At 34.7% G+C, this 27,597-nt stretch overlaps 1 protein-coding gene across 2 annotated transcripts; it reads right to left on the reverse strand.

The window, feature by feature from the left end:
* On the reverse strand, positions 1-26,840 carry LOC101901675 (integrin beta-PS). Of its 2 annotated transcripts, none has more exons than XM_005177549.4 (9): positions 26,642-26,840; positions 15,916-16,521; positions 15,621-15,849; positions 7,863-7,947; positions 5,029-5,199; positions 4,642-4,905; positions 3,825-4,576; positions 2,687-3,161; positions 1-1,179 (listed from the first exon to the last, which is right to left on the reverse strand). In XM_005177549.4, the coding sequence occupies exons 2-9, from the start codon at positions 16,406-16,408 to the stop codon at positions 1,114-1,116; spliced, it is 2,535 nt and encodes an 844-aa protein (XP_005177606.1). In that variant the 5' UTR covers positions 16,409-16,521; positions 26,642-26,840; the 3' UTR covers positions 1-1,113. The 2 variants fall into 2 exon arrangements, with proteins under 2 accessions (XP_005177606.1, XP_005177605.1); XM_005177548.4 differs by lacking the exon at positions 7,863-7,947 and adding an exon at positions 11,193-11,277 and having other exon boundaries at positions 26,642-26,839.
* Between the last annotated feature and the right edge of the window lie 757 nt (positions 26,841-27,597).

The following is a 27,597-nucleotide window of genomic DNA, read 5'->3' on the forward strand; positions in this document are numbered from 1 at the left end:
TTTTTGTTTTTTTTTTGTTTATTTAATTATGTTAATATTAATCAGTTCAACTACATACTGAAAAAAAATAATAATAAAAAAGTGAACTTAAAATCAAAAACATATACAGAGATATTTTTTTAAATTAATTAAAATCATACAAAAAAAAAAAAAAAAAACACACACAATTAAAAAATTCTTAGAAGTTAAAAAATGTAACTTATATTTAAGTAGAGAACACTATGAAATTAAAAATTAACAAAAAAATACATACACAATTTACGTTTTTTAGAATAAAAGACACCAATGGTTAATACAAAAACAAGAAGAAAATAAAAAAAAAAAAAACAAATAAATAAAGGGTAAAAATGAATTATTTTTTTACGGAAGTTTTTTTTTAATAAAAAAATATTATTAGTTTTTTGTTGTTGTTGTGGTAAATAATACAAAACATATTATTGGGTATTTTGGCTTAGTATTGCAATGTTGTTGCGTTTTCGTTTTTTGGGAGGATTGTTGTATAATTTATATAATTTGAAGTTTCCTTTTTGTCTAAAGACAATTTTTGTTTGTTTTGTGTTCGATACGTGTATGTTTTCTTTTAGACTTACTTTTTTAAGTTATTTTTCTTGTTTCTTATATACTAGAAATTAAAAAAAAATCGTTTTTAAATAAAGTTTCGGTTTTTTCTGTTTGTTTCTATTTAAAAAAGTACAAAATATATTTTTGTATGTATGTAAAAAATTGTTTTTGAGGCACATATTTAGTACTTTGTCAAGAATATTATTAAGTGGCGACTAATACAGATCTATAGATGATATAATAAAAAAATGTATATAGGAGGGCATGAAGATACAATTTTTGTTTAGAATATAAAAATTAAGTTCGACTCAATAAATGGCAGTTGAGAGGAGAAGACATTATTTGATCAATTAAAAGAAAGAACGAAACCTATTAGACAAAGACATTCTGACAATTCATTGGTTAGGAGAAAACAAAAGAAGAAACATTGTTGGGATTTTTTATATATATGGCATATTCGGTGTTCGGTATATAATTTTCCGTTTTTCTTCCCACGCAATTATCCTTAATTTAAAGGTGGTTGTAAGTTAACCACGGATATCGTCCCACGACTTATTTGCCAGTATACATGGGATTCCTGATGGTCGTTGTGGCTTGTTTGTAAATTGGATTTTCACCCTGAAATGAAGAAATGAAACAAAACATTTATTATTTAAAGAAAAATAATTGTATTATTTGAGCATTGATTTACATCCAGCAATTTGACTTTTCGTATTTTCCCTCCCAAGAGGGGAGGAAAATTGCCTATTGGAAAAAGGAAGCAATAGATATATATTGGAAATTGATATTCATTTATGGCCAATTTTCGAAGGGAACTCAAAAGAAAAATACCCATTCCTTTTAAGTGTTTTATATTTTAATACCCTCCACCATAGTATCGAGGGTATATTAAGTTTGTCATTCCGTTTGTAACACCTCGAAATTTACATTTTAGACCCCACAAAGTATATGTGTTCGTGATCAGCATAAAATTCTATGTTGATTTAGCGATGTCCGTCTGTGATAATAACTCTAGCTTACGAACAAAATGAAGAAGGTTGATAAAATTTTACTCAAATGTGTATTATGTCTGCAGGACTTTTTGAATTGAAAATGGCTTATGTAGGTCTACGTTTTGGTATAGCCCCCATATAAATGGTACCTCTCTTTTTTTCGGTATTTTGGTGATTTAAGCGACATTATTCACCCGAAATGTTTCAAATTTGGTACTTGAAGTTCGTAATGGGTACTACAGCCTATGATAGAAAATTGTCTGTGCAGGTCCACGTCTTCGAATAGCCCCCATATAACGGTACCCCCGATATTCGGTATTTTGATGATTTTGCCGATATTTTTCACCCGAATTGTTTAAAATTTGGTATTTAAAGTTCGTAACGGATGCTTCAGCCTATAACAGAAAATTCTTTGTGAAGCTCCATGTCTTCGTATAGCCCTATATAACGGTACCTCCCGATTTTCGGTATGTTGACGATTTTACCGACATTATTCACCGGAATTATTTCAAATTTGGTATCGTAACGGATGCTTCAGCCTATAACAGAAAATTGTCTGTGCAAGTCCACGTCTTCATATAGCCCCCATATAATGGTACATCCCGATGTTGGGTATTTTGACGATTTTAGCGACATTATTCACCGGAAATGTTTCAAATTTGGCATTTGAAGTTCGTAACAGATGCTACAGCCTACAACAGAAAATTGTTTGTGCAAGTCCACGTCTTCATATAGCCCCCATTGGTGCTTTTAGCGACATTATTCGCCGGAATTGTGGAATGGATACTACAGCCTATGACAGAAAAGTCTTCGTTTAGCCCCAATATAACGTTGTTCGGAAGTTGCATATTCAGGTCCACGTCGATTTTAATAGAATTTTTAAAGGATTTTATTTTTTTAAAAATTGCCAAAATCGTTCAAAATGGTGTAGGCTATTTAAAGATCGGCCCGGCCGAACTTACAGCTTTTTTACTGAATTTTAATTCAATTAAAAAAGACTCATGAAATTGGCTTTTTTCTTCCCAGTTTTCTTTCCTATCGTCACATAGAAACATGTCTATAGAGAAGCCATTTCATTAACAATTAAAGACCCCATTTCTATGGCAATCTTTCCATCATATTCCACTACTTACCGTATCCCATTTGGCCATCATGCGTTCCTTTTCGAATCGGGCAAATTCACGACGATCATGAATTGTGGTCAGCAATTTCCACAGCAAGAGAATGGCCAAACCAACCAATACAATGGCAGCAATAACACCCAATACAATGCCCAACATGAACACCTTAGGTGGACATTCGCGTTCTGTCTGAGCGGTTACAATGATTTTGTTATCCTCTTCACGATACTTGAATTTGAATTTACAATCGTATTCATCATAGAATATACACAAATATTCATTTTTGGTTTCATCAATTTCCACCTTCTCCACTTCGATGGGTGTGAATAGGGTACAATTTGTGCGACAATCTTCCTCGTCTTTTAGGGGGCCCGTGCGATACACTTGACATTGGGTACAGTCTTTAAGTTCATGGCAACGACCCGTGCACGTGGGGCAGTATTCACAATGATCACCCGAGAAGCGACCCTCTTCCGTCGATTTACATCTGTAGAAATTAAGAATAAGAATTAATATGAATTTTTCATTACAATTTTTTTATGTACTACTGCTACAACAACAAAATATTTGGTGTGAAGAAGGGATGTACCGGCCCACTGCTTCTGGTACTTCCCCCACAAATAGCTTAAATTTTTAAAAAATAAGCATTGAATTATCTTCAAATAACACACATTTCAATTTCGGTCAATTCCTGCTGGTACCTCCCCCAACAAAGGGGTCAAAATATTTAATAACTAAATAATATGCGAAATAATCACCCGATTATCTTAAAACTTTGCTCATTCTAAGATTTCTAACAACACAAGGTCTGATATGAAGATGGGTCATACATGGGTCAAAATTTGGAAAGATCAAAACGTTCACAAAAGTCGAAATTCTCTTTAAATCCGGCACATCCAAATATTTCTATGAAAACAGGGTCTTATGTGGAGATAGGATCACCCCTCTAGGGTACCTCTCCCAAAAAGGTTCCCAATTTTCAATGATTATATCACATAAGATGCAAAACAAGTCAGCGATTTTCTTCAAACTTTGTTTACCTCGATATTTTTATCAACCATAGATCTATTGTCAATGTGAGTCGGTCCATTCAACTATGTATAATTTTCAAAACGTATTATCACAACAACAATAAAAATACATTACTTACTCGCATTTGCCGCACACACATTCACCACGTCCCGAACAAATTTCGCCACCACCTGGTGGATAACAACTTTCATTGGATGTCTTACAATTGCAGCCACTGCCTGACCATCCTGGTTTGCACACACATTGGCCACATTCACAGGTACCATGATCTGGACCCGAACACAACTGTTGCTCGTGACGTTCACACGAGAAGTTATCACATTCACAGAAACGTCCCGAAATTACTTCCTCGGCATTGGCACGTTTTTCACAATCACAAACACCACACAAACATGTACCGCGACCGCTACAATCGACGGCGGAAGTGTTGTCAGCACGGCAACCAAAATCGTTGACCTTCTCCGGATGGATTTCATTGTTGGAACATTCACACGAATGACCAAAGTGCATATCATCACAATCACAAATGCCGCACATCAATTTGCCATGTTTGCTACATTGATCGGAATTCAATTCATAACCAATGGAACCGGGTCTCTCACAATCGCATGAACACAACATTTCCAAGTTGACAATCAAACTTTCATTAATACCAACAGGGTAGATTTGAATAACTTGATTCCATTCGGCGGGATCAGCGGGGCAAGACGTGACCATAATTTTGGCATTGAATGTTACAATATCGCCCACCTTCAGGCCATCACATTTCGATGTGGATAGCTCGGTGTCGCCATTCAAACAGGTCGAGTGATAGGTAATCTTAACATGGCTAGTGGCATTGTCCTTCATTTCAATGGAGGAAGAGATTTTCTGCAAGGATCCAAGATAATTAAAAATAAATTGATATATTTTTAAAATTAAAAACAAACACTTACGCTATATTCCTCTCGAACCAAATCGACAACGTTGGAAGAATCATTGGACAGCACAGCGCTGGAAGAACCCTCAATGTGTTGAGATAACTTTTGATATACCGAATGTTGATTTTGGGTAACAGCGAAAATGATGTTAATGGAGTTCTGTTTGACCTTGTGATTGATTTGTGAAATACTGGGATAATCTTGTATCACCGAATGGGTATAGAGACCAGCCGAATTCAAATGACATTCACCATCGTTGGGTGTAATGACGCCACCAAGCTGGGAATATGAAAATAAAAAGAAAAAAATTAATAATGAAATAAATAATAAATTAAAACATAAATTAATTAAAGATACAAATAAATTGTATTTCTAGAGAGAACTTCGAAAGGGAAATCTTACCTTGCCATCACCAGCATAATGGAAACCAGCATCCGTTGAGAACACCAACAAGCGACGAGCCTGTTCCCGCCAACCAATTTGTTGACGACAAGCTATGGCCTGCATAATGGCATCAAAACCACCCTCGGGAGCATCCAAGTTACCAGACACAGCGGCTTTCTTTACCTCAGTCTAATGAGTTAACAAGGGGGGAGATTTATTAAGAGAGAAAAAAATACATTATTCAATTGGAACATGTGAATATAGTAATCAATACAGTAGTAAGGAACCTTTGGGTACACTCTTGTTTTACGAACCAAATTTGTTATTTTTTATTTGTCAATTTTCAAAAGCAAACCAATTAATTTCAAAGTTAAAAAAAAAACAAATGTTTATCTTGTCAATAGATGGTGGTATCTTCAACAAATGAATGGTTAAATTTTAGAGAATGGTAAATTTAAACATGTTATCTAATGAAAATCCTCGATTGCAATGCCATTGATTTTAGTTCCGTCAAAAAAAATATAAATAAAAAAATAAATTAAGAATTAAAATTCAAGTGGCAAACAGCCCTTGAATGAATATGTAAGCCCCCGTAAGCATTGAACCACAATTGGCTGTTAAGAATTAAAACGGCCGCAACATCTAGGCAATTTTTTACTTTTGCCCTTGACACAGGAGTTCTACCCCCTATAGAATGAATAAAAATTTATTAATACCCAAACAGATCCCGCATTTTTTCAAGTAGGTATTCCAATGCTGTGGGAGTGCATTAGAATCCATGTTCATCCTCAAAATTATTGTTCATTATATGAATGTAGAATCTGTCGAAGGCTATCATATTGTTTCTAATGAACAATCCTGGTATAGTTGGCCACCAGAAAAATCTGCAACCAACTTCAGACTGCTGTCATTTCTAAGCCACTCGTCCGATTTGGTGAGAATTTTCCAGAAAAAAGGTTATTCGTGATGGAATTGAACCACCACGTGTGATTTCTTTATATTTGACTGGAAAACCACAAGTGGCTATCGTTATTGGCACTCCAGCATTTAAATATGAATAAATCTTTTGTGTCTCGTACCATCGCTCGTTACCGTGATACTGGTAGCGTAGCCCGATGTCAAGGAAATGGACGCAAGAAAACAGTAACATCAGCAGAAATGGTTCGAAAAGTAAAGAAGCGACTTGATCGAAACCCGCCTCGCAGTGGCCGAAAAATGGTTCGTGAGCCGAACATATCGCAATATTCCATTCAGCAAATATTGAAAAATGAGCTCGGGGTAAAGCCATTGAAATTTCAATAAGTGCAAGAATTTAGACCGCAACATAAAGGAGTTAGACACAAAAGTGCTACAGAGTTGCTTCGCTTGGCCGAAAGTGGTGAACTGCCGAATTTGGTATTCTCCGATGTGAAAACATTCGTTGTCCAGCAGTTTGTTAAAAAAACGAAATGACCGTGTTTACTTGCCAAAGAAAACAGCTGAAAATGTGCACCTTCGCTTGGCCACCAGAACTCAAGCGCCGGCCATGGTGATGGTTATAGTGCGGGCCCATATCAGCCGATGGTCGCTCTCCGCTCGTATTAATCGACCATGGCATCAGAATAAATGCCAAATATTATCGCGAAAATATTCTGGAGGGTGTATTAAAGCCTTGGGCCCGCAAACATTCCAACAGGAGGTTCCTCGCTTCACTTCCAGCGCACAATGGCCACCAAAATCTCCGAATACCAATCCGTTGGACCATTGAGTCGGAGTATTTTGGAAAGCAAGGTTGGCACTAACAAATACTATACTATCATCACCTCAAGCAAGCGCTTTGCCGGGAAGCGTGTGACGGTTTCATTGGCCGTTTGAAGACCATAATTCGTCCCAAAGATGACCAATTCGAACAAATCTAAACTTATTTTAAAATTTGATGCTTTTTCAACATTTTTTGCATTCATTCAATAAAATTTAAAAAAAATGTAAAAATTATGTTTTTTGACTTTGTTGCAGTTTTTATCTCACTCTGTTTTGCATTTCCCAACGATATTATATTTAGTGGCTATGTTTTTTCACGAACTCATTAATCATTAGGTAGTTATCAATATTTTTAAAATAGTTTCCAATGCATTGCCCTATCAATAACTTCGAGGAATTTTAAGCCATAAGAAGCTTTTCAGACACCATTGGACGACTGATAAAAAACACACACATAACTACCCAACAAACATACATAATAAACAATATATATGTATGTTTCTTATTTCTGTGTATTGCATTGCAAAGAGGATTTCAAAAAAAAAAAAAAAATAAATTAACAAAAAATACAAATAACAAAAAAATTAGAAAATTTAGTAATGCAAAAAAAAAAACAATAATTAATATCGATTAACGGTAAAACTTCACAAGAGTGTACCCCTTTTAATAAAACGGTGCTACAGAGATTGAGAAAGTACTCTTAACTCATCAATATAAAGAGTTCCCCATAAAAGAGAAAAATGTAAGATCTTTACTTTGGAGAGGGGCAGTACTTTTCTCTCTCTCGAGCACCGTATTATTATTAAACAAATATTAAGTGAAATTGGAAACAATGATTAGAATGTGTGTTAGAAGAAAAAGCAAAACATGCAAGAAACACTAAAACAAATGCATGCAAATAACAAGTCAGCCAATTCAAATTGTTAAAACAAAAAAAAAAAACCAAACCAATTATGTTGTTAAAAAATAAAAACCCATTTATAGAGCATGCACAAACAATTTCAATAACATGCCGATTCTTCAAACATCCAAACCAAGAAATTTTAAGCCAAAAAGAAACCAATCGCATGTTAACTAGCTAAAGTGACTACGACAACAAACGAAAAACTTACTGAGAACCGATAGGTGTCCCTGCTTAGTGGCATGGCATTTTTATAACCATAGGGTGCAGCACAGCCTGGACATGGTTCTATCATGCTAATATTTTTTTTTATCAAATGGTTTATATGTTTATATATTGTTTTATAGATAATATATAAATTGATGCATATGCAGAGAGTAGAAGTAACACACAAAATACGATTATATGTAGAGTTGTTGTTGGACGCAATATTTTTGTTAAATGAAAAAAAGAAGAGAGAACGAGAACACAATAATAAATAACAAATGATATATGAAGAAGGTACACTATATATATATTTTTAAAAAATAAATGAAATAAAAACAATAAGTAATACTAACTTAAAAAGAACCAAAATCAAAAATACGGCCATATTAAGTTCAAGGTTTTTTGGTTAAGAGAATTTTGTTTGGAAATTAAACCTAACAAATAAACATGACCTCAGATGTACGGAGCCTCTCCTTTCTTCTGTCATACGTACATTTTTTGAAATGTTTATCTTTTGTCTGTTGTTTTTTACAACTGGAAAAATTCGTCGGTGACTTCAAAAAATAAAAAAAAAATATTTATTCTTGATTTGTAGAAAATTCTGTATGGATTCCGTCATAACCGTCTGTCCGCCCCATCCTTCCATGTGTTGAAATCACGAAAATTTAAAATGCTTAAAAATGTTTATTACCCCTGGGATATTTGGTATTGAAACTCGATGATATCTGTCCTCATTCGTAGTTTTTACCAGTTTTTCCGAACCTATGATTGGGGGCTCTCAGTGGGCCACAATTTCTCTAAAAAATATTCAAAGTACATTGGTTTATACACTTTATATAGCTACCACCTCATATTCAGTATTTAAAGCAGGCGCCTAAATTTTGGAAACAAATCAACTGTAGTTTCAAATCTCGAATTTTCAGTTGGTAAGTTAACTCCCCACGAAAAATGTTGAAGAGAGGCCCAAAATGTGTTGTAGTCGTCCCCTTATAACCTTACCAATAGATTTTCGGTAAGTTGAAGGTTTCACCTCCAATTTCTAACCAAATCAGCTGCTATTTCACATTTATGACTTGCAACAGGTAGGCTATTTCCTTTTTCGAATATACTCTTTAATTTTTCAGTCCTTCACAAAACAATGACATATTGAAGAAAAACGTAACCCAAGAAAACAACAACCTCTTTTTCGATTGATGTTGGTAATCGAGGTAAATGGAGGGTAATTTAAGTGCGACTGAAATCTCCCGACACGATGAGCGGAAAAAATCCAAGGAGGATTTTTAGTCAATATGTCGATAAAGAGATCTAATTGATAAGGTCAGTTATAAGGAGTTGCAGGTCATCACTACGAACCTTTCGTTAGGCAGTTCGAGAGGACATGGTACCTCCGGTTTTGGCACCTCTGAGGATTTCTTTAATGGTTTCCTTTTTTCCATTCTCCTTCTTTCCAGATGAGCAAGGTTTTTCTGGCAGTCGAAATGTTTAAAACCGATAAAAAGACATACAGAACAGTGGTAAATCTTTCGAGCAGTGGTAAACGTCAAAAATGGTGAGGAGTGCGAGAAAACCCTGCTCATCTGGAAAGGTGGTATCGAAGAAAAGAAAGAAAAAAGAAGCCATTAAAGAAAGCCTCTGAGGTGCCAAAACCGGAGGTATCACACTCCACAAATCAAAAGATGGCAAGGCTGAGGACCTTTAAGTAGTGGTAATTGATCACACTGACCCCAATGGATTTAAGTAGTGGGATTTGGCAGGTGCTGAATTCTTTTAATTAGAACAGCGGGGTAGTTCTGAGAGTAGCCATAGACAAGACCGGAGATGCCCATCTAAGAAGTCGAGGTGGCTTTGGGTTTCGAAGGATTCACTTCAACTGTGCAATATTGGTTGGCAACGCGGGCCTGCGAGGTACCGTTTTATACCAAAATATATTCCTATATTGAAAATTTTCTGTAGAATGGTTCTCTACCCCAAAGTAGCCTAAATAAATATTTTTATCCCAAGCGATTGGAAAATTAGTTCACAGCCCTCGGATAAATAAATACATTTTTATCGGCGTTACTCCGAAACATAGACCTACATTGAAAATTCTCTACGAAGTGGTTTCCTACCCCGTTAGAAACCAATATGTCGAAAAAGGGCCCAATCTATTGAAAAATGTGGCATAGACCCCGGATAAAGTTGGGGATACCTTCATGTGAGGTTATACAAAGCATTTATCCAAGCATAATTTTTTACTAAGAACTAAAATTGCCAAAATTTGCTAAAATGTAAAAAAAATACTTGATGTCGGGGTGTACCCTTATATGAGGGAAATATCAAAACGTGGACCGGCATGGCCCATATATTCCCTTCATCAACTTTTAAAGCTCTATTACATATGTTGTGAAGTATAGGGCAAAATCTTTGAGACAATTTGTAAATGTTAAGACTGTATTGTGTATATTTGTCGCACAGTGCTTTCGCTTCCCGAAAAGCAAGGCGTAGTAAACAAGAAGTCTGTCCTAAGCCTGATACAGGTCAATATGTATCACTGCAAAGCCGCGGCTACCAAACTCCAGGTAATTCTCTCGAGTCGAATATTGATATCGCCTTGATCCAAGAACCCTATCTATTCAATGGCAAGAACCTATACGAATTTCGCCTCCCCATAAAATAATAGAAAGTGAGATAAGCCTCTCAAAAAAAGGAAACGCAAATGGGGGTCGGTTCCGCTAATATAATATGGCCATCAGTACATAATTTCATCAAATTTTCAGCAACAGCTTAGTTAAACTATGAAAAATTAAGCAACACCAATCAAAACATGAAATAAAATATAGAATTTGTTTTATAAATTACAAATGTGTTTGTGTATGGTAAACCAATAATAAATGACTCAAAATGCTTACATTAAAAATACATCGAAAAAAGGTAAACCACAGTATATAAATGTATGTGTAATTTGGCTATTTAAAATTATCATCTTACCATTATTTAAAAAATACACAGATACAGAGATAAATATGTAAAAGCTATTAAAACATTTAAATATTAAAACGACAACAATTCTTAAGCAAAACATTCAAGTATTCATAACAACCACACATAAAATTATACTCATAAATACAAAATAATTAATTAAAAATAAAAAACAAAAATAAAAATTGTTAGTAAACAATGATATGGTTTAAAAACAAAATATTAATGGGACAGAGTGTGCAATTGATAAATGGATATGTAAATTACAGCATATGTATATGTATATATGTTAGGGTAGATGTAGTAGATATATATGTATGTAGGATTATAGATAAATATGTTTAAAAAAATATATAGTTTGTTTTTGGATTCTTACAGTGAATTTGGGGGTATCTGTACTCAAAGGCATATGGTTGCGATAACCATAAGGAGCTTCACATTGATCACAGGGATGTTGGAGTCTGTTGGTTTTACAGTTTGATTTTTTTATTGGTGATGGTGGTGTGCAACAAAATTATTGGTGATGATATAGTAGTTATGTGGCATTTTAAGGTAGTAGGGATTGTTTTTTTAGTAGAATATGGTTTTTTACATATTTTTTTTGGTAGTTGTTGGTTTTTGTTGTTCAGTTGATTTGATGTTAGTTGTAAAATCATTAAATTTGTTCATGTTAAAAATATAAAAAAAGAAACAAGTTATGATTAGATTTGGAAAATATAACAAGATTAAGAAAAACATTTTTTTTGGTAAATAAAGGGATTTGTTTTTTTAGAAATTAAACTTAAAGTAAATATACAAAATTAAACGACGTAACAATATGTTACAAAATGAAATAAATTTGGGATTTTTACAAAAATCCAATAAAGTGAATAGAATATGAAATGCTTATTATATTGTACAATAAAAAATTAAAATAAACTAAATGGAACAAGTCCACAAAAATTATAAAATGGTATTTATATTCCCATGAATATAGTGGAGGCTTTTGATAACTAAAGTATGCAAAATTGTGGAGCTAAATTATGTTTGTGGAAAATATATCGCCCACCGACGTAGTAACCAGAAATGCCCTTCGAAACCGATAAAAAGAATGATTTTCGACAAAAATGCTCCAAAACAAGTTAAAAAGTATCAGTCGGTTTTGCCGACAAATGTATACACTCAGCCAATGTTCGACTGATTAAATATATTTTGACTTCTGCTATGGTTATTCAAATTGTTTACCCTCTTTGGAGTAGGTTCTGAAGGAATTGACCAATATTGGCCATTTTGTATCGGACCTAAGTAATTTTATGATATAAATATTGCGATGTGCCAGGTTTGGACTATATTGGTTACTTCCTTCACTTTATATAAGATATGTGATTACTTTTAGAAAATGTTAAAATGTGCGTGATGTATCAGATATAGCCGACCGAGGTATTTCATTTCCATCTAATACAGATAAAAATATTCCTATGGGTAAGAAAATCGAACATTTTTATCCACTTTTATGAGAAATCATAAATTCCATATTCATCTCAGGTTTCTAGTTGAGAAAAATATTTAGATATAGCAAATTGTAAAGAACGACAGATAAAAGTATTGGAAATTGTGACCCTTTGTAATAATATTGATATGTGCCAAGTCTGAATGGAATCGGATGTACATTTCGTGTTTTAAGAGCTTCATTAATATATTCAAAATATTGAACCTTTGTGGGGAAGTTCCAGAAGGAGTGGACCAATATATCCCATTTTTACACCAGACCTTAAGTTCACAAAAACATAGTGATTTGTGTAATTTAAAGAGAATTGGATGCTTAATTCTGATTTTGTAATTGTTTTGGTTATTCAAAACTTTGACCCTGAAGGGGAGGTACTTGATGGATAATAGAGTGATAATTGAGTGATTGCCTGAACGAACTAGATGTCCACGAAATGAGGTTTTCAAGCTAAGTAGTTGGTGATATCGCACCCTGATCTTTATATCAAAGGCTCTGTAAATGGGAAATTAATAAATTTTAACTTATTTTACATAAACTCGTATATATAATCAGGAAATTGCTTAAACAAACCAAGGGGTCCGCGATTTTGCATACTTTAATATGTTTAATTTTAAAGCGTTCTAAATATTATTTTATTTTATTAAGTTTGCAGATTGATTTTGAGAAATTTGCAAAATGAAATGATCGTGAATGCATGTGTTTTTCTTTAAAACACAAAACGGCTTAATTTACATATTTATAAAATAATATAAATTACTAAAAAAACTGTAGCATAAAACATATGTTACCATATTTAAAATAATGTATAGAAAATAATTAACAAATGCGAATTTATTCATTTTATATATAAAATAATAAAAATAAAATAAATAAATAATAAATATAAATAAAATAAAAATTAATGAATAAATGGCACAATGTTTTATAAAAATAATTCTGCGGATATAAAAAGGCTTTTTGCAAGTAAAACAATTTTTTTGGGCCCTATACATCTTTTCAGTTTTTTATAAAGCAATAGAACATTATTTTTATAGTCGACACAATGTCATATGTTGAGTCAAACCAAATTTATAAAAATAGATTAAAGAACAGAATGATGCAGATCATTACAACAGTGAGCGAGATAAAAAGCTGACGAACTGGCGAGAAAAAGCTAACAGAGACTTAAGATTTAGAGATCATAGACACAATAAGCTGCGCGTTTTTAAAGCTTTTTTTTCGTTCTATTGTGAGAGAGGCAATGTATTTTAGTTCACGGCAGAGAGCAACTTTATTTAGTTGAGTTCTAAAGTTGATAATTTCGTCCGATTTAAAATCTAGCCAATTTCAGAAACGAAGAAGCCTCTATCAACTCCCGTTTCGCTGAAGGACTTAAGTGGTCAAATTTCTTTTTCAGTATCATATAAGGGTGGTTTTTGAAGAGCTATAGTGTATTCTGAAAAATGCTTGAAATCTTCATCTAAACTGATAGTACGGTCCACATAATTTGATGTTGTAGATTTTTCCATGCATATATTGTCCGCCATTGTGCCTCAATGCCATTTTGGCGCTTTGTCCTATTTTGACATACTGTTTTCAACAGTTCGGCTGGTATCTCACGAAAAAATGTTTTCTTCCAATGCGTCAATTGAAGGGGCTCGCCTGTATAGACATGAACTTTAAAATAGCCCCACAAAAAGTAGTCTAAAGGGATTAAAAAAGGTTCACCAAAGCTAGTCTCTCAATAATTTAATTGTTACGCGTATTGGCATGTGGCAGCGTCTTTTTGAAACCATATGTCATGCAAGTCAATCTCTTGCATTTTGGGCAAAAAAGTGGGATATCATCATAAGGTTCGCAGCATATTTGAAGAAGTCGGTCTAATGATTCCACAGCCTAATGCTTCTGGTTTATCTTCACTCTAAATCATTAAGGAGACGTCAAAAGTCGGGCGGGGCCGATTATATGATACCCTACACCAATATGCGTATAAAGTAGATTTCCCGTAACAAAAAAAGTTTAAAGTTTTGAATATGAAAAAATCTATTCAATTTGGGCTGATAATTATGGATAGCAATAACGGTAAAATTGGATGAAGATGTTTATCGAAGCTATATAAAAATCTGAACCGAACTGGACAGTATCTGATGACCGGTATCTGATATCATTGTTGTGGAGTGCATATTACACATGTGAGGGACTTAAAACCCCAAATCGGATGAAACATATATATGGGAGCTATAGCTATATTTGAACCGATTTTCTCCAAATTTGATGTACTTGCTTCTAGGCTGAATTCGAATTTGGAAAATTTCATATTAATCAGATAATAAATGCATTTTGTTCACAAAAATACATGGACAGACGGACGGACGGACAGGCGGACTGACATGCAAAAATCGACCCTGAAAGTGATTCTATGAAGATTCTCAAAAATAACTATGGGTCTATATCGCTTCCTTCTCCATGTTACAAACAAATGCACAAAGACATAATATTCTTACAACTATGTGGTGTAGGGTATAAAAAGACAACAAACCAATGTTGCAAAAAAGATAATAGCTACATACAAAAATCGCCCTTTAATTCTTTTGAAACCCAGACAATTACCCACAATTTTTTTTTTTTTTTTTTTTTTTTTTTGCTTGAATAAGCTATAATGTATAATGTAACAAAATGTAGCCCTGTGTAGAAGATCGACTATATATCATTCAATATAGCACTTCGGTCGCCTTTTATGAACTTGGAAAAATATTCTATTGTTTTGCTATAATTACATAAAACATGCGCTATCATCACATAGAAAAAATTAACAATAACTTTAAATTGGCCTTAAAAATTTTATACAATAAATTTTAAAAACTAACAATAAAAATATTCATTCTTATAATTATATATCATTCTTATAAATATATAGTAAATCTACAGATATAAAGAAAATATTGTCTAATAACATTAATAATAAAAATGTGAATTGAATGGAATAGAAAACTATTGTTGGCATATAGATATAAAAACATACAAAAAAACAATAACATGGCCAAAATGAACTCCAAAATGTTTGTTGCAATTTTCTTTTGTAAAGAATAATAGTTAATTGTGTGTCAGTATTTGCCTGATAAGAAATCGAAATATGGCGCTAGAATTTTATATTTAATTCTGTCATTATAATTTACATATGATGACTGGTTGTTATAAGTCAATGGAATAAAAATAAATAAAATTCATTTCAACCATGTCCTTCTAACCATAAATAAAAACCAATAATCTTAAAATATAAAATGGTGTATATAAATGTTTACAATTTCGAATTTAAATCGTACGAAAAGTAATACTTACTTTTTGGGTATAGTAGAAACATATGGCATCAGTACTTTGTCAACGAAGGAACCGAAACCTAGACGGAAATTGGAGGTAATGTTACGCATAGTTTCGGACAGTAAATCACCCAAGGCAGAGAGTTTTTCTTTGTCGTCTTCCATAGATTTGGACAAGTCCATAAGATAATACAAATCAACGGGATAGTCTTCGGCTTGGGAATAACGGAATTGTAAATTATGGACTTCGTCTGCAACAACAAAAAAATTTGATTAATAAGAGTAATTAAAAAAAATGTCCACAAATATAAACTTACTTATGCGCAATTTAAGATTAACCCTTTGTGGACTGATTTGTACAATTTCACCAGCACTGCTAGCTGATCCCGAGGCGCCATAGGCACCCGATGAACTTGATGAGGCACTATATGATCCTGAGTATGAACTACTTGATGAGGCATTATAATAATAAGATCCTTCGGCTGACATTTGTCCACCGGCAGCGGCACTAGCACCACCACCACGACTCAATTCACGCATCATCAATATTTCTTGTACAGTCTTGGGATTTTGTATATACATAGGATTACAGAAATTATTGGTGTATTCCAGGAAACATCTTGGCTTGTCGCCATGTTTTGGATCAGAGCACCAAGCACATTCCGATGTTTGTATACATTCGTGACAGGTGGCTTTATTAACGCAGGGATTTTGTAATAGCTTTCCGGCCAATTGACTTTCAGCCTTTAGTATGCAACATGACAGTGCTATGAACGCCAGCAAAGGCAGGCGTAGTTTGGAAGTTATCATTTTGTCTGTCTGTGTGCTCTAGTTTTTTGTTTGGCAACTAAGATTATGCTGGATGGGTGTTGTGTTGTAGTTTCCAACAACTTCGCCACTTAAATAAAAAAATCGTTCGTTAACTAAAATGAAAATGAAAAAACAATTGAAAAATTATTCACAAACATTTCACAGTTTTTTTTTAATAAATAAATTTAGACGACTTGATGCAGTCATACCCAAGTGACGTCATTTTTTTCCTATATTTTAATCAGTCTTTTTGGTGAATTGTTTTGTGTAGTTTCCAAACCGTAGACAAATATTATTAATCAGTATGGTAGATAAACTGTTATATTGTGTATGGAATTTCAAAAAAAATTGTTGTTTTTAAGAACAAGAGTCATGAATGTTCGGCGAATTACCTCTTGAGGTCATTCAAAATTTAGTCATATTAATGTGGTAAAATTTCGATGACAAAATCGGTCTGAGTAATTAATTTTACAAATATTCTTAATTAAATCCTGTAAAAACTGATATTAGGTGTGCTTGATAATACAATAATCAAGTAAATGAGAACGAGTTGGGAGAACAATTGTGACAGTTGAGTTGCTCAGAGTTTGCAAATTCTTACTGAGAAGCCATTAACAGCTGATTGTGTGTGTGCTGTGGCAATGCCAAAATTTACAGAAATTGTCCAGAATTATTTAATTTCTTCTAGATGAATGGCATTATACTACTCAGTAACTGATTTTTCATTATAAAAATTAAAATTTTAGATTCTGTTTTTCACAAGTTTAAAAGTGTAACGCATACATTTTACAAAAGTGCAATATTCTTTTTGATATTTGTGGGTGTAACAAAATTATTTCGGTATAAGATTCTGAGCGATTTCTACTGGGAAAGTTATCAAACACAACTATTATTACCCGATGCCAATGATACTGTTTCGGAATGTGTGATGTGGTTTGGCATGCGCTTTTATTCCTTCCATATATATTATGTTCATTCCTCGAAATATATATTTTAGACACCACAAAGTGTACAGGGTGAGTTGAAAAAACTGCAACCAACTTCAGACTATTTTCATTTTTAAGCCACTCATCCGACAGTTGTTAATTATTCCAGTGCCAGCTCATTATATTGTTTACAAGCGTACAAAAACGTTTTGGTGAGAATTTTCCAGAAAAAAGTTATTCGTGATGGAATTCAAGCGTGATAGTGTGTTTTCTTTATATTTGACTGGAAAACCACATGTGGCTATCGTTAGAGCACTCCAGCATTTAAATGTGAATACATCTTTTGTGTCTCGTACCATCGCTCGTTACCGTGATACTGTTAGCGTAGCACCAACGTCAAGAAAGTGGACGGAACATTAACAGCAACATCAGCAGAAATGGTGCGAAAAATAAAGAAGCGACTTGATCGAAATCCGCGTCGCAAATATGGAAAAATAAGCTCGGGGTAAAGCCATTGAAGTTCCAAAAAGTGCAAGAACTTACACCACAACAGAAAGAAAATAGACTCAAAGGAGCTAAAGAGTTGCTTCGCTTGGCCGAAAGTGGTGAACTGCCGAATATGGTTTTCTCCGTTGAGAAAACATTCGTTGTCTAGCAGTTTGTAAACAAACAAAATGATCGTGTTTACTTGCCAAAGAGGTCAGCTGAAAATGTGCACCTTCGGTTGGCCACCAGAACTCAAGCGCCGGCCATGGTGATGGTGTGGGCCGCCGTAACAGCTGATGATCGCTCTCCGCTCATATTAATCGACCGTGGCATCAGAATAAACGCCGATTATTATAGCAAAAATATTTTGGAGGGTTTATTAAAGCCTTGGGCACGCAAACATTTTGCCCGCAGACCTTGGATATTCCAACAGGACTCAGCACCCGCCACCCAAGAATGGTTACTAAATGAGGTTCCTTGCTTCATTCCAGTGCACAATGGCAACCAAAATCTCCGGATACCTACTATTGTGTCTGGAGTATTTTGGAAAGCGAGGTTGGCACAAAAAAATACCAAAGTGTCGATCACCTCAAGCAAGCGCTTCGCCGGGAATGGGTCAAAATACCGCAGAGCAACATTCGGGCAGCGTGTGACGTTTTCATCGGCCGTTTAAAGGCCATAATTCGTGCCAAAGATGACCAATCCGAACAAATCTAAACTTATTCTAAAATTTGATCCTATTCCCGACATTTTTTGCTTTCATTCAATAAAATTTTTAAAAAAAATGTAAAAATTATGGCTTTTGACTTTGTTTCAGTTTTTATTATCTCACCCTGTATATGTCGCTACATATCATTCTACCATTCATTCTTCTACTAATGACTCCCATTTTACCTCCGTCACTCACTGCCTATCCAAAGAGTAAGTAACATATACCAAAACCTGCGGTCTTGGAGTGAAGCGCAACAGAGAAGTTGCAGAGCCTCTTCAAACAAAGTCAAGTCGGCTGGGGTATTTAAATCTTATAGCATTTAATCTGCCTTATTAAGGATTCTGCGTATTCATCTGTTATATATATGTATTTAGACCAAAAAGTAGGTTGTTTCCATACTGTGGACAATATTAGGGAGTAGAGCGATAGAAATCTTAATCGAAAAAAAAACATATTGATACGAACATATACTTTTAGGCATCAAAAAAGCCAGACACGACAATGTGTTATTGGCAGTCAATTATTTATAGTCCATTATTGCCTTTTGGAGATATAATAGTGTATAAAATTATGTATCAATTATGGGTTCTAAGCCAATACAAACTTGCGAATATTATTTAATATCTTCTACGCCCAAAACTGAATGTCAACTTTTCGATCAAAAAGGAAATGGCGAAAAGAAAGACAAACGAGAAACATGAACAAAGTGTTTTAACTTTTACGTGAGTTGAGGTGTTTTCGAGTTCTGTTATTTTAGGTATTTATATTTTTTCTTTCTTATTATTATCGCTGAAGTGACGAGGCCATCCATATGTGGACAATGTTAACGCTGCTGCCTCTGCTGCTGTTGTTGTTTTTATTCATTTCGGTTGGGCGGTCGTTCATTTTTTCGCTTCTGTTTATTTTTCTCATTTCAACTTTTGCTTGTTTGTACGCTGGCAGTAAACTCATCAAGATTTCGTATGAACCAACATAAAGGCACATACATACGTCGGTCGGTGATATGACTCATACATACTGTGGCCAAGCACACGCCAAAGATCCGTTGCCGCAAAAGATTCAGCCATCCAATTGAAATATACGTTCGGAGGGTATACAAAAACCAGATGAGTAGAAAGAAATTTAAAAAAAAAACACACACAAATGTTGCCATCCCAAAAGTCCAAATGACCAGCTATGAAATCATGGGTGAATGGAGCGCAGGGAGGCAAGGCAAGGTATCTATGCAAGACTTCGAAATATCCATAGAAGGTGTAGGTAGTTATCTGTGCAATCATAAAAATTGTAGAGCAAAGGAAAGAACTTAATTGAATTGAAGTGATTTCATGTCAGTTTCAGGTTAATGGGTGGAGGGAGAGGCAGGCATTTGACCTGAAAATTGCTAAAGTGACCTCACAGCAAACAACCACATACTGGCGTAATTTATTGAAATTGCTGGTGTTTGCGTTTTGTTCCTAGCCAAATGGAATGCTAGACAATATAAAAGAGAAAGAATATTTAGAATTAAAGGTTTTCAAAATCAGGTCAATGAGAAAATAAGTACAATCAACACCGCTTAACTTTTGTAATTTCTCTCCTTGTAACACCCACAAATGAAATCGAACGATTTCAATACCTAACAAAGCCAACACTTTTGAAGCGTGCCGATCGATGGCTATTTAATATGGAAGCTAACGTTCGATGTAACAGTGACACATTGTGAATCATGAAATTGATTCATTGATCTTCCTTTCTTTCGACACTCTTTGTTGTGGTGGTGGTGGCATTGTTTCCGTTAAAACAACAGCAGCAACAACACAAATGTATACCGGTTTTCATTAAATATTTATAAATTTTGCAATATTATAAACATTTTTTTTCTTAAGAAATTCTTTGGAATTCACAATACAACAACAAATAATGCTAATTGATATCTCTGACGCCATTGAGGCGACAATACTTTATTCAAAATAGATAAATTTTATATTTATAGGGAAATGTTTAGCTACATCTTTTTAATCGGTTTATATTAACATCTGGTCTACAGGAAAGAGATGAATTGAATTAAGAAGATTTTTTTATGAAGAGGAATCAAAACAGGGACCAGGAGAATTTGGGATTGTTTATGTCTTCAAGAACGATTTGAAGTTTCTCTTTTAATAGGAGTTTCTACAGACGATAGGGTGCTGGAAATATAGACAAGCTGAAACTGCGGGTCTTTATTTAGTTAATTGGAAACGTAGGGATTTTATTTACAGGGTGAGATGAAAAAACTGCAGCCAAATTCAAACTGCTGTCATTTCTAAGCCACTTGCCCGACAGCTGTTAAAATTATTCCAGTGACAGCTCATTATATTGTTTACAAGCGAACAAAAGCATTTTTGTGAAAATTTCCCAGAAAAAAAGTTATTCGTGATGGAATTCAAACATAATAGTGTGATTTCTTTATATTTGGCAGGAAACCCCCAAGTGGCTATAGTTAGAGCACTCCACTCCATTTAAATGTGAATAAATATTTTGTGTCTCGTACCATCGCTCGTTACTGTGATATTGGTAGCGTAACTCGACGTCAAGGAAGTGGACGGAAGAAAACAGCAACACCAGCAGAAATGGTTCGAGTAAAGTAAAGAAGCGACTTGATCGAAATCCGCGTCGCAATGACCGAAAAATGGCACGTGAGCTGCACATATCCCAATATTCCATTCCGCAAATATTGAAAAATGAGCTCGGGGTAAAGCCATTGAAAGTCCAAAAAGTGTAAAAACTTACACCGCAACGGAAGAAAAATAGACTCAAAAGAACTAAAGTGTTGCTTCTCTTGGCCGAAAGTGATGAACTGCCTAATTTGGGTTTCTCCGATGAGAAAACATTCGTTGTACAGCAGTTTTTACACAAACAAAATTATCGTGTTTACTTGCCAAAGAGGTCAGCTGAAAATGTGCAACATCGGTTGGCCACCACAACTCAAGCGCCGGCCATGATGATGGTATGAGCCGCTCGTATTAATCGAACCGATGGTCGCTCGTATTAATCGACCGTAGCATCAGATTATACGCCTAATATTATCGCGAAAATATTCTGGAGAGTGTGCTAAAGACTTGGGCACGCAAACATTTTGGTCGCAGATCTTGGACATTCCAACATGACTCAGCAGTATCGCACTCAGCTCGCGCCACCCAAGAATGGTTACAAAATGATGTACCCCGCTTCATTTCCAGCGCACAATGGCCACTAAAATGTATGGATACCAATCCGTTGAACTATTGTGTCTGGAGTATTTTGGAAAGCAAGTTTGGCACTAAAAAATCACCCCAAGCAAGTGCATCGCCGGGAATGGGTCAAAATACCGCAGAGCAACATTCGGGCAACGTATGACGGTTTCTTTGGCCGTTTGAAGGCCATAATTCGCGCCAAAGGTGACCAATTCGAACAAATCTAAACTTATTCTAAAATTTGATGGTATTTCCCACATTTTTTGTTTTCATTCAATAAAATTAAAAAAAAATTAAAAATTATGACGTTTGACTTTGTTACAGTTTTTTATCTCACCCTGTATTCTTGGAATATTCTGGTGGCTAAAACTTAATATAATCCAAAACCTAATAAACTCCAGCATGTGATTCAATTGTTCGTCTATTCTCGGTTTAGACAATAGCATCGATACTGATTACAGGTACCTTTCTGAATACACCCCAGGCTGCATGGAACACTCTACTTCACTTAAGTCTGTTTGTTGGGGGACACAGGAAGCTGAAACTGAGTTAGCAAGGAGCGGATTCGAAAAGAGAACGAGGTCCCTTATTTCCATGCCGAAACCTGACCTACAAATTTGTGGCGAAAATCATTACAGGTCACTAGGGTCATAAGGGTCAAGACTGTCGAGAGGGATGGCAACGATTTTGAATACTAAAGGCTCTGTCAAGACGACTTTCACATCTACCGTATTCCATTTCTATATCTCTTTAGGTGAACACAATGAGCCGAATTAAGCAGTTGTCAATGAAATTTAGATTTGGATTCGATTATGCTAAAATACACAATATTACTAAGCAGCAAAGCTCTAATGAAAACAATCAAGGAAGACAGACGGCCCCAAGAATTGTGTAGCTTACATTACAAGACTTAAAACTTTTATATGTGTTAAAGAAGATATCTAAAAATTAAATTAACTAAGTTAGCTAAAAGCAAAAGCATAAGGACTTTCACGGTTCAATCATCTATAAAAAAAACTTAGACTACTACCTTCATAAGATTTTGGGACCTATTACCTATACCAATACTGGTTATTATGGATATTATGTCTTTATGAATAGCGAAATTGACCCATAGTTCCTTTTGATGATCTGCAGAGAATCACATTCTGAGTCGATTTATGCATGTCCCTCCGTCTGTCTGTCCATGTATTCTTGTAATCGTAGATTGTAGATAACATTTATAGCCCGATCCAGATGAAATGTTGCACAAGTCATTTGTTTGACCCAAAGACGAACCCTATTGAAATTGGTGATAATCGGCCAAAATGTAGATATAGCTCCCATATATATCTTTGTCCGATTTGCTTTTATTGTGCACCAAAACATATAATATTAGCCCAAATGGGATGGAATTTGGCACTTACGACCAAATTAGGTGTAGAATCTAGTATGTCAAATTTGGTGAAGATCGGTTCAGATATAACTACAGCCCCCATATATATTGTTCATCCGATTTGATATTTTTGTCGTCCGCACCCGTAATATGCTCTCTGCAACAATGATATTTGGGGAAATATATCAAATACAGTACAGAAATACCTTTCCCAAATTTTATCGAGATCTGTTCAGATTTCGATATAGCTCCCATATATATCGTTGTCCGATTTGCCTTTTATAATGCAACAAACGTGTAATAAAAGCCCAAATGGGATGGAATTTGGCACTTACCATAAGTATATCAAATTTGGTGAAAATCGGTTCAGTAATAGCTATAGCTCCCATATATATTGTTAATTTTATTGATATGAAGCTCTACTAAATATGCAAGGGGCGTAGGGTATTATAAAGACGACCCCGTCCGACTTTTACGGATTTTCATGTAATAAATGCATCAAGTCAAGCTCTACCCCAAAAGACAATACGCTCTGAGACATGCAATTTCCTTTGTCTTCAAAATACAAATTCATCAAAGTAAACCTCTTGATTTGGAAACGTTCATTAATAAAACAAAAAGCGTGTCTGTAAACAATACAGACATCACGTGCCACCAAATACATACAAACCTATACAACATAAATGGTAATGCAATATTGGTATTATTGTAAGGCCAGCAAAAATAAAATTGATGAAATTTCCTATCCAAACAAAAATCTACATGAATTTAGAGGTGGTGACGTTAAGACTCACAAATTCTATAAATAGCCCCCGCAAAAAAAAATAAAAGAAAAATGAAAACAAGCACATCTGCCTTGGACCAAATATTGATAAAAGTGCGGGCGAGAGCAGCATAAATAAAAATTTGATCAATGCAGTCGTCGTCAATCTCAACATTTAGTAGACGAGATAATGGTGGTTGTTTTTTCGTTTTTAAAATGGAAAACGAGGGTTAGATGAGAATTTTGGGAAATATTTTTAAAAATATCAACGAGAGAATTTTGGCGAGAATTTCCAAGAAAATAGTTAATTGTGATGGAATTCAAGCGCGATAGTGTGATTTCTTTATATTTGGCTGGAAAACCACAAGTGGTTATTGTTAGAGCACTCCAGCATTTAAATGTGAATAAATCTTTTGTGTCTCGTACCATCGCTCGTTTCCGTGATACTGGTAGCGTAGCGCGACGTCAAGAAAGTGGACTGAAGAAAACAGCAACATCAACAGAAATGGTTTGAAAAGCAAAAAAGCGACTTGGTCTAAACCCGCGTCACAGTGGCCGAAAAATGTCTCGTGAGCTAAGCATATCGAAATATTCCATTCGGCAAGTATTGAAAAATGCGCTGGGGGTAAAGCCCTTGAAATTCCAAAAAGTGCAAGAATTTACACCGCAAATCTTAAGAGTTGCTTCGCTTGGCCGAAAGTGGTGAACTGCCGAATTTGGCTTTCTCCGATGAGAAAACATTCGTAGTCCAGTAGTTGGAAACAAACAAAATGATCGTGTTTTCTTGCCAAAGAGATCAGCTGAAAATGTGCACCTTCGGTTGACCACCAGAACTCAAGCGCCGAACATGGTGATGATGTGGGCCGTGGCATCAGAATAAATACCGAATATTATCGCGAAAATATTCTGGTGTATTAAAGCCTTGGGCACGCTAACAATCACACTCAGCACGCGCCACCCAAGAATGGTTACAAAATGAGGTTCCTCGCTTCATTTCCAGCGCACAATGGCCACCAAAATCTCCGGATACCAATCCGTAGTGTCTGGAGTATTTTGGAAAGCAAGGTTGGCACAAAAAAATACCAAAGTGGCGATCACATCAAGCAAGCGCTTCGCCGGGAAAGGGCCAAAATTCCGCAGAGCAACATTCGGGCAGCGAATGACGATTTCATTGGGCGTTTGAAGGCCATAATACGTGTCAAAAGTTACCAAATGTTGACAAATCTAAATTTATTTTAGAATATGATGCTAATTCCGACATTTTTTTGTTTCATTAAAAAAATTAAAAAAAATGTAAAAATTGAGGTGTAAGACTTTGTTACAGTTCTTTGTCTCAACCTGTATTTGATCTTTTGTAGAACCTGCAAGAATCTACTATGCAATATTTTTAGATATTATAAAGGCAAAATCGGCTATCGTAGTAAAAATGTTTATGTTCCTGCAGTTGTGGAACAAAACAATTATTTATCTGTTTCAGAACCTGCAAGAATCCACTACATTCGGAATTTGTTTGGATATCATAAAAGGAAAATCGGTTACCGTAGTAAAAACTTTTACATTGTTGCACTTCTGGAACAGCCCAATTATGAGGGAACCTGATGACTATCAGCATATAACATACCTTACACCAATTCTATCCATAAAATGGCCATGACACAATTCTATGTTCGATTTGTTCTTATCACTTATTGTTTTAATTTTCTTTTTCTGAAAATATCTATATGTTTGAAACGATAATATTTAGTCAATATTTATTCAAGAAACCAATACTAACTTATCGCAAGTAAAAATTTCGATTAAGCTTAAATTTGAATTGATGAACTCATATTTAGGTGTGACTCACTTCAATCCAAGAAAAAAGATAAACAAATTCAATCCAGCAAATGATTCATAAAACTTTTTTTTGAATTAAAGATAGGAGGTCGCATAGAACCTCAGGTACATACTCTCCTCGTTATCCTTTCAATTACATGTTACCAATTTCGAATCTATCCCTCGTATAAACAAATAAAGAGGCGGATTCGCATTTGGACCATATGACGATATGAAAGAAACACAAAGTTTACGCCAAAAAAAATCAACAACACAAAGACAGCCACCACGATTACTAATAAAATACAACACCAACAACATACAGAGATCGCTGATTTTCGTTATATACGCTCGCGGACGGCGGGGAGAAACGTGGGCGTTCTAACTTGTTTGTTTTGGGGCTAGCTCAATATAGTGTGAGCGGACAAGTAAATCGAGGGGTAACGTACACTCTCTCCCTCTCTTATAAACTTGCAATATACCAACAACTGTTTGGTTGGTAATGATCTCTAGTCGTATACATACGCACTCACTCAATTTCAATTCTTCCTCTTCCAATATAGAAACTCACTCACATACACACATTTGAATCATATTTAATGGCAATTGGAATGGATGGATTTCTGATAAATGTAAAGTAGCCTTTTTTCATTAATTATTATCTCATTGTAATTCCATTCTTTCAATGCAACACTTTATGGTAAAAATAACAATTTTCCTTTGTCTTTCCATTCTCAACATCACAATTGTATATCTTTTTGTTAATTTTATTCTCCATCGAAGGCGACAAAATTATTAACGATGAAATCATCCATCACCTCCATCATCATCTTCACCACTTGGTATTGCTTCACTTCTTTGGTTTTTTTTATCGAGGTGTATTTTTAACTTTCGTATCTTTTTATTTCTTAAATATTTTCCATATTTTCTTATATAATTTGCAGTGAATCATTTATTTTAACACTTACACTTTCGTTTGGAATTTGTTTTTATTACTAATTTCTAAAATATTAATAAGAATTTCATCGATTTTATGCCATCAGGGCGGAGATAAAATCGATTTTCTCTTTGTTGTTTTTTTTTTTTTCTTGCTCGACTTCTTTCGACGCAGACGAATACGACGTTCTCGGAAACGCACGACAACTAGTCAAATGAGACAAAGTAGTAGTCTGACAGTCGACAAAATATATACGGGGTTTATGAATGGAATAGGTGTCTATAAATCGACTTATCGACTGCAATCGATGGCACCAGGGTTGTCAGATTTTTTCTACCGCCATCGCCAAATCAAGTGTCAGCAATCGCCAAAACGAAAATTCTTCAGTTTATTTCAGAATTTATACTGCAGTTTTCTTTTTTTTAATATGTTCTTATTCATTTATTAAAGGCAAAATTATATTCACTACAAACTAGTAAGGCACACGCACGACAATAGCCCAAGAAAGTTAAAAAAAAATAAACAAACAGGGTAACACAGATCAGCACTCATTGTTTTATGTCAAAGCCGCAATTCTGTCGTAGTTGGAATAGACTATTAAGCAAAAGTCGTTTTGTGCGCTTTGCGAAAATATATCGATTAAGGGTGCAAGTACATAAAAAGCTTGTAGTCATGGCTAGGCATACTAATGTCCAATTATAATGGAAAACGACGGCAGGATTTTAGTGCGGCTCTGTAATCTCTTTGTGAAATGTCACAAAATATGCCTAGCCATGACTTCAAGCTTCTTATGTACTTAGCCCTTTAAGTCTGCGGTAAAAATTCATCCATAAAATATTAACTTTTTCATAAAATACAATTACTCTGTCTCAGAACCTGCACGAATTAACAATTTTTCAATTTTTTTTCAATATTATGTTTATTTATAAATTCGTATTGTATATTTATGACATCATGACTAGGCATATTAATGTCAAATTGCAAAGG

The sequence above is a fragment of the Musca domestica genome, unplaced genomic scaffold (genome assembly GCF_030504385.1).
Source record: "Musca domestica strain aabys unplaced genomic scaffold, Musca_domestica.polishedcontigs.V.1.1 2, whole genome shotgun sequence".
In the NCBI taxonomy this organism is placed as follows: domain Eukaryota; kingdom Metazoa; phylum Arthropoda; class Insecta; order Diptera; family Muscidae; genus Musca; species Musca domestica.